Source organism: Desmodus rotundus, chromosome 4 (genome assembly GCF_022682495.2).
Source record: "Desmodus rotundus isolate HL8 chromosome 4, HLdesRot8A.1, whole genome shotgun sequence".
In the NCBI taxonomy this organism is placed as follows: Eukaryota; Metazoa; Chordata; class Mammalia; order Chiroptera; family Phyllostomidae; genus Desmodus; species Desmodus rotundus.
This window is the reverse complement of record NC_071390.1, coordinates 121,056,241-121,070,865: the sequence shown is the minus strand read 5'-3', so window position 1 is coordinate 121,070,865 and position 14,625 is coordinate 121,056,241. Positions and strand designations below refer to the sequence as shown.

Sequence of the window (14,625 nt, the reverse complement as noted above, 5' to 3'; positions counted from 1 at the left end):
TTGATTGATATTTACCATTTTAGAAATTAAAAGTAAGAAAAAAAATTAAAGTACATTGTTGCTACTGCCTTGATCCCAGCTGGCATGCCAACAAGTTTACCCACCATTGCTTTTACACCACCAGTGCCTGTAACTAATACAGTGAAGAAGGCGAAGAATATGGCAATATTGTTATGAAAATAGTCTGGACTTTCAAATAGCAACTTCAAGGAAAGGATGTAGGGATTCTGAGTTTCCATGAAAGAAGCTTAAAGAACAGCTGTACAAAGGGTGAATACTTCTCATGGTCCATGAGAGACCCCAACACAATTCTCTTTAGCATTTACCCAAAACTATGTTTGAAATACCTGAATCATTTACTAATGTTTTAAGTTTAGAATTACACATATCACACTGGCTGGTGTGGCTGAGTGGACTGAGCACCAGCCTGTGAGCCAAAGGGTTGCTGGTTTGATTCTCAGTCAGGACACATGCCTGGGTTGCGGGTCAGGTCCCCAGGTGGGGGCAGGGGTGTGAGAGGCAACCACACATTAATGTTTCTCTCCTTCTTTTTCTCCCTCCCTTCCTCTCTGTCTAAAAATAAATAAATACAATTCTTAAAAACATATTACACATATATAACACAATTTCATTCAAAAATAAATTAATAGCAACAAGGTCTAGGATGAATTTTAGCAGGATTGTATCAAAATGCCGTCTCAGAACTGCAATGAGCCAACATATTAAAGGAGAAGAAATAAATGCCCTTCCGACAGGAATTGCCCTGTTTTTCCATACTCTCTACATTCAGGCTTTGGGAATGGGAGTTATTGTCCTTCCTTCTCTCATCCCACCCCCAACCCTTTTTAAAATAAACATTCACACAGCAGTAATCCTTAAGGCACTGAGTTATGGGTTATAGTTTCTATGCTATCTGTTCTTTTTCACTGCAAAAAAGATGAGTTCAATGGAAAAGTCCCTGATATAAGAAATTGTTTTCGATCTGTTAAAATTCATAAGAGAAATACAAGACTTAATGTAATGAATCTGTCATAGGAGCAAAGGAGAACACTCACATTGAAAAACTCATGTATACGTATACAGTTATTGCAGAACATTCACTCAGCTATGTACATACAAAAATTGCCAGTGGCATTTCTTCTTCCACTGCTATTGAAAGACTTCTTAACTTCACCAGGAATGAATACAACAGAAACCACGATCTTTTGTAAGCAGTAAAATCCCCTGCAGTGGTACTGATATAAACTGAAATATACTTTTTTCAGAAATGTGGGAAACGATTCTCCCACTGCCTCTTTTTTTTTTTTGCATGTCCCTGATGTGACTATGACACAAGAAAATGTAATATTGCTAAAATACTCCAACTTCATATATTTAACATCTCTATTTGATACGAAACTCTAAAGATGGTATTTTTTAAAATGCCTAGGTGTATGATCTTAGGTTCTAAGAGAATTCAAAATGCAAGCAACACACGGGGGGGGGGGGGGCAAAAGTAGGTTTACAGTTGTGAGCCCATGAAACACAGAGTTTATTCTTGTATTACTATTTACTAACTATGGTATTACTTTGCACACAATCAAATGTAAGCGTACTTTTGCCCTGCCCTGTATTCTCCTCCATGCCTCCAGAAATACCTGGTAATATTTCCTTGATATTGTCCCACCAAAAAACCCCACTAAATTTAACTTGATTTCAAATATTCATTTTTTAGCTTAAGAAATAAATAATGCACCGAGGAGAGTCATATAGACAGAAACCAGATTACTCATCGCATGGGGTGGGAAAGGAGATGGAGTTTCACAGTAATGGGTGTGCAGAATCTCACCATGGTGATGGAATTCTCTAAAACTGACTTATGGCGATGATTGCACCATTAATAAGTTTATTAAAAATGTCATTATACACTGGAAATAGGTGAACTATGTGGTATATAAAAATGTTTCAATAAAGTTAAAAAATGAATGCACTGAGTGAGGGACGTCCAAAGCACACACAAAAAAGCATTTACTACTTGAATCTGTTTATTTAATTTACAAAATGGGCAAAACTAATTTAGGGTGTTAAAAGTCAGAATGGGGCAGTTTGGGGGAAGGGGGTATATGGCTGCTACAGGGCACAAGGTGGGGTGTCTGCAGCGCTGTTAATGTTCTGTGCCTTTGGGCGTTAGTTGGAAGAGCTTGGTGAAAATCATTGAGATGTACACTTATGATATGCACAATTTTCCTGTTGTACTCATATGCATATTTGCATATGCATTCACAAATGTCTTTTTAATTTGAAAGATATATGAAATTCTATGTAAAGGAAGACTGTTATATCACATATATTTAAAATATGAGTCATCAGAAGATGCTATAAGGTACCCTGGTATATGATATTCAGACTTCCCACACTTATACAAAGTTTTGTCCAATTTTTAAGAAGGACTTCAAAGGAGTTTTTATTGGCAAGGGGATAAAAGCATAAGCTAATTATTAAGATGTTTTAAGAGCATGTGCAACAGATCTCTGGGGAGGACTTGGGGTCAGGAGGAGGGGTGGGGGCTGGCTTCAAGCAGTGGCATACTAGGAAGAGGCCTTCGAGAGATTAAACAGTGCCCAGCAGAACACCAAAAAGCTTGTGTAGCCATGAGGGAACAGGTTTGGTGACAGGTAACTGAAGGGAAGCTGTTCTCTTGTATCCTTGTTGTTAATCCACTATCTACATCACCCTCGTCTCTTTTGGTTGCACTAATGCTGTCATCCTTTAAGGACCAGCTCACCACTTCCTCTCCACAAACATTTGCAAATACAGAGCTGAAAGAGTGTTCTTTCTTCTGGGTTTTTTTGAACCTTCATTAAATGTAATTGAGATAAAAATAGAATAGTTGGCTAATGATATAGTTGTTTGTTATTTATCTGCTTCAGAAAACAATAGTTTTGGAGGCAGGAACGATGTCTGACTTATTTATTCACCAAACTCCAGAGTAACTGTCATGATACACTATGTTATTATTGGCTTGCAAGTATTGGTGGAGTTAAAATGGGAATATTTCCATTATTTCCTGAAGAAGACATGACAAACCTCAGTTTAATTCATAGTGCAAAATTTCTGCAGTTACCAGTTGCCAACAGTCATTTCAACAGTCATTGCAATGTTATATGAACTATTTCTTAAAGCTTTTGAGGTGTAAAATAAAGCTTTTATTTAAACATAAAATAAAAATAAATAAAAATCACTCAGTTAACAGAGTTGAGAAAATTTTTAAGTGACAAAATTGGAGAGTATATTTTTCATTCATTTATGCACCATTATACATTAAAAGTTATTTTCAGATAAGACAAACAGAAAGCCTGGCCTCTAGAAGCCTACAATTTACTTTAGACAAGGTAACTGTCTAAAATGTGATAATATGGACTTATAAGTATTTAGATACAATAAAGATGGATATAGATGATAATGAGTGAGATTAGAAGTTCTGAGAAGGACAAATATGTGTTCTGGCAGCTTAACAAGTCTTCTTCTTGTGAGATAAGGTTAAACCACTAATGCCCAGGAAATCTGTAGGGTGTGGGGCAGGAAGGCAGGAGGATGCACTTGGATTTGAGACCAGGAGGTGCAGTCTGAACGGCAGGGGAAACCTGGCTTCTCTGTAGCAGGTATCGCACTGCATACTTCTCCTGGGGGGAAATGTGCAAATCAAGTGCCACATACTTTCTGATTCCAGTCCCCATTTTTTTACCTTTAACTGACATATTAATGCACTTTTATGTATGCATTCGTTCAATGTTTATGAAAACATCTGCATATTATAAAAGAGTTTCACGTCTGTCCTTGCCTGTGACTTTTGTCTGATTTATGAGGATGGCACAAGTTACAAAGCCTTTTTAACAAGATTATGCAAGGATACACAAATAAAATTTTTGTTAATAATCCTGCCATCCAGAGTCATGCTTAAAATATTTTGAAGCTGATATAGGACATTTCTAGATAGAGTAAATGAAAGAAAACAATTCTTAATCTCTTTCAGAAAAGACGTTTGCCATTATGATTTAAGTTCAAATGCATTAAGCTGTCCATATCATAATTAGTGGTTGTTAGCATTCTTTAACACTCTGTCAATGGCCTGCAGCAGCTTACAATGTGGACATGGTTGTTCTATCTCTCAGGGGATTAAAAATTGGAACCCAATTTCTTCTCTCTAAGAGTCAAAAGTATTTATTTTGGGCAATTGTAAATATATTTAATAGTCCAAACACAAGCAAGGAACTTGACTCCATGGAGAATTAACCGCAGTTATTTCAGCTAAGTGACAGTTCTTACCTGAGAAACCACCAGGAGAGCTTCCACCAATGATTTACCCGAGCTGCTGTAAAGCAATTTTACTCTGCAGATTTGTCACTTCATAGTTGCATCCCATGTAATTCAGGAGGTCCAGATGATTTTTTGTAATAATTATAAGATTAAGGGCTTATTTGGGGAGCCGTTAACAATATTGATATCAATATCAAAGGTTAAAACAATTTCAATGAAAGGTATGTTGTGATCAAATACCTAGTGAAGTTAATACTTCTGCTACATTTTAAATGAAAACCTAACCACAGGAAAGCAGAATCTCCTCCTCATCTACACCCCAAATGGCTTCTAAAATTTGGTGGTCTGACAGAAACAGTGCATCCATCCCTTAGTACTCGTGGAAAACTACTCCTGAACGATCATTACAATATCTACACAAAATGAAATGATTAGGCTTCTTTTAGGCATAACAGCAGAGAATGTAGCCATAGCTGGTATATGTCAAATATATAACAATGACAGAGATACACAAGGAGAACCAAATGAAACCAAACTAATGTCAAATAGTATCCATAATGTTAAGATCTTATTTCTTATAAACACTCATCTTAGCATGAGCCAATATTTTAAAAATAGACAGACAAAAGCCCTCAGATTTGCCCAGAGAGACCACTATACTTCAGGTATATCTCACATGTTTTATTATCAAAATCCTGGCATGTTATAATTTCTTTTATTAATTGATATAATAGCAGTTTATAAAAATAAGATATTGATTCTACCAGTTTATTAATCACATACAAACATACATAGAATTTTAAGTATATCAGGAATACAAAAGATTAAAAAGAAGACAGGCCTTTCTTAAACACAAGAAAGGTAATCCTTGAAAACTGTTGTTTTTACTTTTATACTTCAATTTGTATATTTTCACATATGCTATGATTCTTCCCATATTTTAAGAAATCTTTAAACAATAGAAGAAATGGCTAATTAAAAATCCTAATGAAAAAACAAATTCACTAAATAAAATGAGTGATAATTTAAAAATCACTTTGTGACCAAGTACTCAGAAAGCAAGAGGGCTTGTATTAAATGAATGACTTCCTCTCTGATTTCTGAGAAGTCACAGTAATAGTAAATACAAGTGTAATATTTAGTAAATTTGTCAAAAATTAATATAGTTTAAACATTCTATATTATCGATCACTACTGACCAGTCTCTTCAGAGTTGAAGACTCTTTTTCTCATCCAGTAATATTATATGGCACCTTAATTTATACTGTTTTAATATAACATTTTAGAAAGCTTAAGTGTATTAAATGAATTAACTTACATACTAATTATTAAAAGAATAACTTTTTTTCATTGTTTCCAAGGCCAAATAATCTTTAATCAAATCTTTTACTGTATTTTGATTAATGGTTATAAAAATTGCCTGTTAATTTAATTTTTATTGTCTTCTCCCTACACTGATAGAAAATAATTGTTAGCATTAAGATAATTTTTCTGTAACTTCTGGAGAAAATTATAAAATCCTGCTTTAGTAACCATAACAAATACATTTAGTTTCTCATCTAATGAGCCCAGTTTTAGAGAATATACAATAGATCATGAAACTGAATAAATAACATAATGAATTTTAATAATTTCCCAAAGACATTTGCAATTTTAATACTATCATTTCAGTGATATGGGGGATAATTTGATATAGAAATACTAGTTCAAATTATCTTCAAATAATACAATACTTACTGTGTTCTTTTGCATGAATATGTCATGCAGATACATATAGGCAGTTTGTATTAAATGCACAAAGAAAAGAATACTAGAATTTGTGTGTGGCATAAAAAAGTGGTTTAGTTTCATTTTTCTGCATGTATCTGTCCAATTTTCCCAACACTATTTATTGAATAAACTCTCTTTAGCCCATTGTATGCACTTGCTTCCTCTGTCAAATATTAATTGACTGTAAGAGTATAGTTTTATTTCTGGGCTCTCTATTCTGTTCCATTGATCCATGTGTCTGTTTTTATGGCACTGTGATGCTGCTTTGAGTACTATGTCCTTACAGTATAGTTTGATATCAGGTAGCATTATTCCTCCAACTTTGTTCTTTCTCAAGATTGCTGTTGCTATCCAGGGCCTTTTGTGGTTCCATATAAATTTTTGAAATATTTGTTCTATTTCTGTGAAATACAACATTGGTATCTTGATAGGAATTGCATTGAATCTATAGATTGCTTTGGGTAGTATGGACATTTTAATGATGTTAATTCCTACTATCCATGAACACACTATGTGCTTCCACTTATTTAAATCTCCTTCAATTTCTTTCTTCAGTGTCTTACAATTTTCCAAGTACAGGTCTTTAAGAATCAATGCAAAATGGATTAAAGATTTAAATATTAGACACCAAAAACATAAAAATCCTAGAAAAAACATAGGCAGTAATATCTCGTAATTTGATTACAGCAACATTTTTTCTAATATATCTCCTCAGGTAAGATAAACCAAAGAAAAAATAAACAAATGGGACTATAACAAACTAAAACATTTTTCCCCCAGCAAAGGAGACCATCAACAAAATAAAAAGACAACCCATGGAATGGAAGAACATAATCAACAATGATACATCTGATAAGGGGATGATATCCAAAATTTGTAAAGAACTTATAAAACTCAATACCAAAAGAAAAACTAAACAACCCAATTAAAATGGGTAGAGGACCTGAGTAGACACTTCTCCAAAGAGGTCATACAAATGGCCAACAGACGTATGAAAAGATGCTCAACCTCAGTAATCATCAAATAAATTTAAATTAAAACCACAATGAATTATCACCTCAAACAGGTCAGAATGGAAATCATCAATAAATTGATAAACAAGTGTTGGTAAAGATGTGGAGAAAAGGGAACCCTTCTGCACTGTTTTTGGGAATGCAGACTGGTGCAGCCACAGTGGAAAGAGGTATAGAATTACCTCAAAAAAGTTAAAAACGTAACTGCCTTATGACCCAAGGATTCCACTTCTGGGAATTGATCCAAAGAAACCCCAAACACTAATTCAAAAGAATATAACTACCCCTATGTTCACTGCAGTGTTATTTACAATCACCAAGATTTGGAAGCAATCCAAGTGTCCATCAGTAGATGAGTGGATAAAACAATTTGGTACATTGACACAATGGAATACTACTTGGCCATATAAAGAGAAGAAAATTTTACCATTTGCAACAGCAGGATGGACCTGAAGAACATTACGCTAAGTGAAATAAGCCAGTCAGAGAAAGAAAAACACCATATGATTCCACTCATCTGCTGAATCTAATAAACAAACTGAACTAACAGGCAAAATAGTGACAGGCTCATGGATAGACAGCAGGCTGACAGCCCTGGGGTGGGGTTAGAATGTGGAAGTATTAAACCAAAAGGAAAAAGAACTCATGGGACATGGACAGCAGTGTGGTGACTGCAGGGGGTGTGGGGGGGGGAGGCTAGGTGGTGGTGGAAGAGTGTATAAGGGGGATAAATGATAACAGAAAAATACAATGCAAATAAATTTTAAAAAGAATATTAGAAGTGTCATACCTTTGAGACATAATCTTATAGGCATCTGGCAGATAGCATCGTATATTCTCCATCTGAGCAGGGTCAGAGTCACAGATTTTGTCATCAGTCCTCCCGTAGTTGGCACTTTCAATCATGATGACATCTGTTCCTGGACAGCGTAGCTCTATGGGGTAACTCTCACAGGAGAGCTCTCTGCGGACCACAGCCATCGGTATTGGGGCACGGCTGAAAGCTGTGGGAAGGAGGAGGAAGGAAAGTAAGTCCTCTTTATTACAATGAAAAGTGTCTGTGTCTGCTTGCCCCGTGTTTGGGGTGAGCCAATACCAAGGAAGAAAGCTGTTGCAATTTATAAGTTTAATTGTGAGTGAGAGACAGAATTTTAATAAACATAAAAAATTATAAGTGAGAGACAGAATTTTAATAAACAAAAAGTGTATCTGTTTTCTTGCTCAGGGTTCGGGGTGAACCAATACCAAGGAAGAAAGCTGTTGCAATTCATAAGTTTAATTGAAGTGAGAGAGAGGATATCTCTCACTTCAGTAACTTCACAGCTATTACTTATTCTAACAACAGTTATCTCTTTAAAAAACCTTGTTAACAGTTTTTTTTTTTTTCCTTATACATGGAAAAAAGCACTGCAAATTTTCTGAAATTTTGGTTGGTATGTGAAGTAAAGATTATATAGAAATTACCAATTGCTACATAAGATTCTAAGGTAAGCCTCAGGGGTATTATGTGTGCATTTTGTTTTTTGTTTTTGTTGGGTTTTTTTTGAAACAATTACCAAAAAATTACACTGTTCTTGTATTTATAAGTATAAATAAATAAAGTGGCCTGTTTCAATTTTAAAATAGTATTATACACAATTATATAGTTTTAAGTAACAGTTAAGGTAATCTGTACACTTGGTGAGTTAACTATAGAAATAATGAATGTTCCTTATTTAAGAAAAGGAGATGTGTAAGGAAAAAAAAATTCCCTTAGATCCCTCCCCAAACCTTTTCAAACACGTCAAGAGGTAACCAGTGAACACCATGATAACCTTCCTATTAGACCTTTCCAAAGGAAAACAGACATGAGATGTTTCCTCCCGCCACTCTTTTAATTTTACTCAGTGAATTTTGCTAAGATTGTCTCACACTACACACATTGTTTCATACCTTAATTTATTTTATTAATTAAACAATATATGGTGAATATATTTTCATTTCTATATTGTAACCCTCATGGTCAATGGCTACATTATTTATAAATATAAAACATTGCTTAAGTGGTCTCATGTTGATAAACATATAGGAATATCCCAGTGGTGGTTTTTTTTGTCATAACACTGCAAAAAAGTATTAATATATTGTGTGCCATGGCTATAATATTTTGGAAAAATAAAATTTTCAAAATATGTTTAATGATATATTTCTATAAATATATTTGAAGTTTGGTAAATATCAATAATTAAATGTCAAAACATTTAATAAAAATGTGCACTTTTACCAGTAGTACTTTCCTTTTCAAAACTACATATTACCAATTCTTTTAAATTTTTCCAAAGTCCTAGACAAAGAATGATACAGTATCCTTATTTTAATTTTCACTATTTTATTTATACAATAAAAATATTTTCATGTTTATTCACCCTTCATATTTCTGAATTGCTTGCTTAAATTCATCTATAGTTACATTTTAAAATATCTTATTGTAGAAAAAATGTAACTTTGTTCTTCATATTTGTGGCAAATAGTTTTTTAGTTTGCAGTTGATTTTAGATGTTTGCTGAACATATATATTTCATTTTTATACATCCAAATATCTATCTTTTCATGTGAAGTTTTACAATTTCCTACTCTAAGACTGTGAACATAATCAGTACATTATTGGAAGAAAGTCAGATATTTAATTGTAAAAGCTCAGCAAGACTTCTTTTAAAATGCATATAAGTGAAATTCTAAGTTGTTTGCCAACAATCTAACAAAGTTGATTTCTATACAAGAGAATTAATTTTAGAGATATTATGTGATAGCTATAAATTTGCACTTATTGTTTAACGCATTAATATGCACATACAACATGTATTTAAATACATATATGCAACTTTTCTTGTTGCTTTTTTATTAAGCATGAAATGTGAAAGGAAATGAAGGTAGAAGAGAAATAAGCAAAAAAAGAAAGAGAAATTTTATTACTATAAATATTTTCACTGGAAACTTAGAATATTGATTTGGTTTGTGAAACCAGACTTACTATTTCAAAATTGAGAATGACATTATTTTTTACCAATTTATTTTGGAAAAGATATAATTGTACCATAGACCCCCTGCATAACTTCTGAGCAGGTCACTTAAAGTTCTCAAGCTGTGTAGTCACTTCCATTCTCTGTATGCCACTCAACATGGTGTTGGTTGTCTCTCTCTCTCTCTCTGTCCCGCAGCACATTAACAGTGGTGATTAAAGAGAGTTAGCATAATTAGAAATGGTTGTAGCATTATATATAACATAGAGAAGGGCACTATGTATCTATTAAAGAAATATTTTGACCAAACAGACTAACCCTCCAGCCACTGCCTTAAGGGGAAGGTACTTAAACAGTTACAGGACAGGTGAATCAGGCATTTACATATATCAAGCCATCAATGCCCGGTTCAAATCTAGTTTATCCATGGGACTGTTCTGCATCCTGAAGGATTCACTCAAAAAATAAGGGCTGCAGCTTTCTCTGCATTTAGCAGAGAATGAAATCTCTAGCCTGTCTTATATGTTTATTTGTTATGATACAAAAACATTAGGAAAACAGGCTATATTTGTATTTATTTTCCAGTTTTTACCTTTATACTTCATTTACCCCAAATTGTGTATATTTAAATAAAATTAAATTTACTAGAGAAAAAAATTAAAGGCATCAATAAGAAAATGCATATTATAAGGCTATTTTGAACAGTAAAGACAAGATGGTTGCTTTATATGAGTAATGGCAGAGAACATATTTGATCTCTGTTTACAAACAAAAATTACACCATTGGATGAATGTTAGGATAAAAGAGAGGGGGACAAGGATGACTACTAGGTCTCTTGCCTAACCAACAAATGGTTGGATGGTAGTGCCATAAACGAAATCTGGACATAAATTAAATATAGGTCAATGACTCAGAAGAGAGGTTTTATAAATTGGAGAATTATAAGTTAGTAGTACTTAAAAGCAGAGCAGAAGATAAGACACCTAGGATGGAGTATGGATTTTATTAAGGAAGCCCATTAGGCAGTTTTAAAACATGTTCACAGTTCTTGGGTAGGACTTGGAGGACCATTTGTATTCCCTTTCCCCTTGGGGGAAAGGGAATACAAATGGGGCCTTTACTTAGTGATTCTCTTCTGATGCACACAGTATTGTAGAAGTGGGAGTGTGTGATTTCCTAGACTAGTTCATTAAGAAGGCATTGCAGCTTCAGGCTCTCTCTTGGATCACACACTTTGCACAAAGCAAGTGACCATATCTTGAAAATACTCAAACCCCATGGCAAGATCCAGACACAAAGCTGAGCCCTGTCCTGCAAGCCACCCTGAACTTGCAAGGCAGGTGAGTCAGGGGCCTTGGCAGCTGATCCTCCAAACACCAGAAAGCCTCCCTTTGGATCACTGAGTGAGAGTGACTAGTTAAATGACACGCCGATTCTAATCTAAAGAAATTATACCATGGGAAATAATAAATGTTTACTGTCTTAAGCTACTAAGTTTTGGGCAATACATTACTAATTATAGAGAGCCCTGAACCAAGCCTGAAGGAATGTTTAAAGAGTAGACTTTGAATATGTTGGACAGATATTGAAAAAGACCAAATCAATAAAAGAAAAATATGAATTACCCACACAGATATTCTAATATGACCATCAATACAAATACTTTTTAAATTTTTAAATATATAAAATGTTTTACTTATTACTTAAATATATGTGTGTATATACAAAACATACAAAATCAGCTTCAGCACAGAAAACTGACTAATAGGTGTTAAAAACATTGTTTTTCCAGTGATCATAGGAAAGGGGGAAAAAGGCTCTTTCAAAAACTTTGGAATGAAAAATAAACAGATCTGGTTCCTCCTGAGAGAGAAGCACTTAAACTACTTGTAAGTCAAGGCTAATGATTTTAAAGGAGTTTCTTAATTTGAAGAGGAACACTTACATATCTAAAAGTGGGCTACTTTGTCACTATTGTCAATGCCTTTTAATAATACTTCATTACTTAACTGCTGCCAAAAAATAAATATCCCCAATTTTAAGTTTGAGCAGAGCCTATAACATAATTTTCTTAAAGATGCTCATTTCTCTGTGCCATTTTACATGCCAAATCATTTATCCAAGTTTGTAAAAAATGCGCTCCAACAATCCAGTCCAAAATAGTTGGCAGTAAAAATAACATTGGAAATCCAATAGAATGTCACCCTACCACCTACTTTCTTTAAAAGTACATGTGCTACCAGTAAGCTTCTAATAAACTGAATTTCAACAGGTCTAATTCAACAAAGAATACATTTAATTTAAATGCTATTTGAGTATTTAGTCAAGTGTAACACAATGACAATAAAAATGGACAAAGGCAATTACGTTCTGAGGTAAAAACAATGAAATTTAGAATTTCCGAAAATACCAGGGGGAAAGTTATACAGAATTGAATATCATAAGAACAACTGTTGGGGGAGGGAGGTGGGTTCAGCTGGGGTGGGGTGGAGGGATGGGGAGAAAAGGCATACGACTGTAATTGAATAACAATAAAAATTAAAAAAAAATAAAATAAAATAATTAAAAAAAAAAGAACAACTGTTGCTCAGCTATCCTTCTGACGTACAGAGCTTCAGCAAGAGAGTAGCACTAATTCTTCCTTTTGAAGATGCACTTATACAAAGCAGTAGCCTTCAAGTAACACTGTTTTCTACCTTAAAAAGGTAGCAAGTATTTGAATAAAAGAATACATATCTACTTGTTATAACTTCTCAACATTTAATAACATTATATTGCACAATGTATCCCAACTATATTCATGAGGGATACAATTTCTAAGATGGTTTCAAATTTCACATATCACAATTATCCCAATGTTTTTCTAAATGTCAGAAATTCCCAACTGGTCGTTTAAAATGTTCTTCAGAGTACAAATTATAATTTCAAGAATCCAGTAAAAACAATTATACAACTCCAAAGAAATAAAAAGATATGCTAGTTTAATGCATACTAATCACCTACAGAGTGTCTGCTGGGAGATATTAAATATAAGACACAGACATTGTTTAAATTCCCTCTCCACATTGGGGATTATCTCAGTTCTAGGAGTAGTCCTATACAGAATGGGATTCTGAAATTGTCAAAGGGTTCTGAAAAGTTATTACATAAAATCAAGAAAGTGATAAAATTAATGTGTGATGGTTAATATTGCATGTCAACTTGGCTGGACTAGGAGTTGCCCTGATAGCTAGAAACAGAATCTGGAGAACACTGACTAAAAACATGTGTGGTGAAGTCCCAAAAGTCAAGAGATGATACCAGTAACAAATGAAACTAAAAGGTTACAGGGTAATGACTAGATCAGTGGGTGAAGGCTTGGAGGGGGGCAGTGAAGATGGGCATCTGACCCTCCTAAGTGTCTCCATGGGACTCTAGAAGCTTGTAGCTGGCTAGGAAATGCACACATCTATGCAAAGTTTTAACACAGCATAAAGCACAGAGAATTCTGTGGAACAGATTAAAGAGTAATGAACATGTGTTGATAAACATTTGTTTGGGTGCTCAAGAAAGATTTCTTGAAGGAAGCAAACTTGAAAACATGAAACATTATGTGAGTACAGGAGAAGAGACAAGATAATCCAGGCAGAGATTCTGAACAAAGAAAGATGCACTCAGAGTCCTGGGCGAGGGTCTCGCAGAGGTACCTGCACTCACGTGTTCACTACAGCACAATTCTCAGTAATCCAGACATGGAAACGACCTGAGTGTCTCTTCGTGGGTAAACGGATAGAGAAGCTGGGGTACATACTGGGTGCGCAAAACGAGGTTTACAGTCGTGAGTGCACAAAACAGTTTATGCTGGCACTATTATGTATTAATTATTGTATTGTTTTTCAAACCAACAACCGTACACCTACTTTCGCCCCACCTGTACACACAATAGAATATTATCCAGTCACGTGAACAAAGAAAATCTGTCCTTTGTGACAACATGGATGGACCTTGAAGGCATGATAAGTGAAATAAGTCAGGCAGAGAAAAATACACTGTATGATTTCATTTGCATGTGGAATCTGAAAAAGCCGAACTCCCAGAAACAGAGAGCAGAATGTGGCTGTCTGCAGGAGGAGGCTGAAGGGCGGGGCAGATGTCAGTCAAAGGGTACAAACGTTCACTGGGAAGATGAATGAGTCTGGGGTCCTCGCGCACAGCATGGTGACTACAGCCAACAATACTCTGTTAATAATAAATAGTTGAAAGTTCTTAAGAGAGATCTGAAATGTCCTCACCACACACACACACACACACATAGACAAATGGCAATTTTGAGGTGATGGGGGTATTAACTAAGCCTTCTGTGGAAATCACTTCACAATATATGTGTTTTAAATCAACCCAGGGTACACCTTAAATGTACACAAAAATTCTGTTATATCTCAGTAGAGTTGGGGGTAAAAAAAGAAAGATATATTCAGTAAAGAACCAGGAACAGATGGGAGGCAGAACTAAACAGCAGTCAGATTGAAAGACCCTTAAAATCAGATTCAGAGTTGAGGTGCAAGTA

The 14,625-nt window shown here is 34.6% G+C and overlaps 1 protein-coding gene across 19 annotated transcripts in view; it reads right to left on the bottom strand.

The window, feature by feature from the left end:
* ADGRL3 (adhesion G protein-coupled receptor L3) overlaps nt 1-14,625 on the bottom strand; it is a 757,443-nt gene that overhangs the window by 395,316 nt on the left and 347,502 nt on the right. For all 19 annotated transcript variants that reach the window (XM_053922390.2, XM_045185777.3, XM_053922389.2 and 16 more), the window contains one exon: nt 7,870-8,083. In XM_053922390.2, the coding sequence (XP_053778365.1) occupies nt 7,870-8,083 (214 nt within the window). The remainder of the gene's footprint in view (nt 1-7,869; nt 8,084-14,625) is intronic.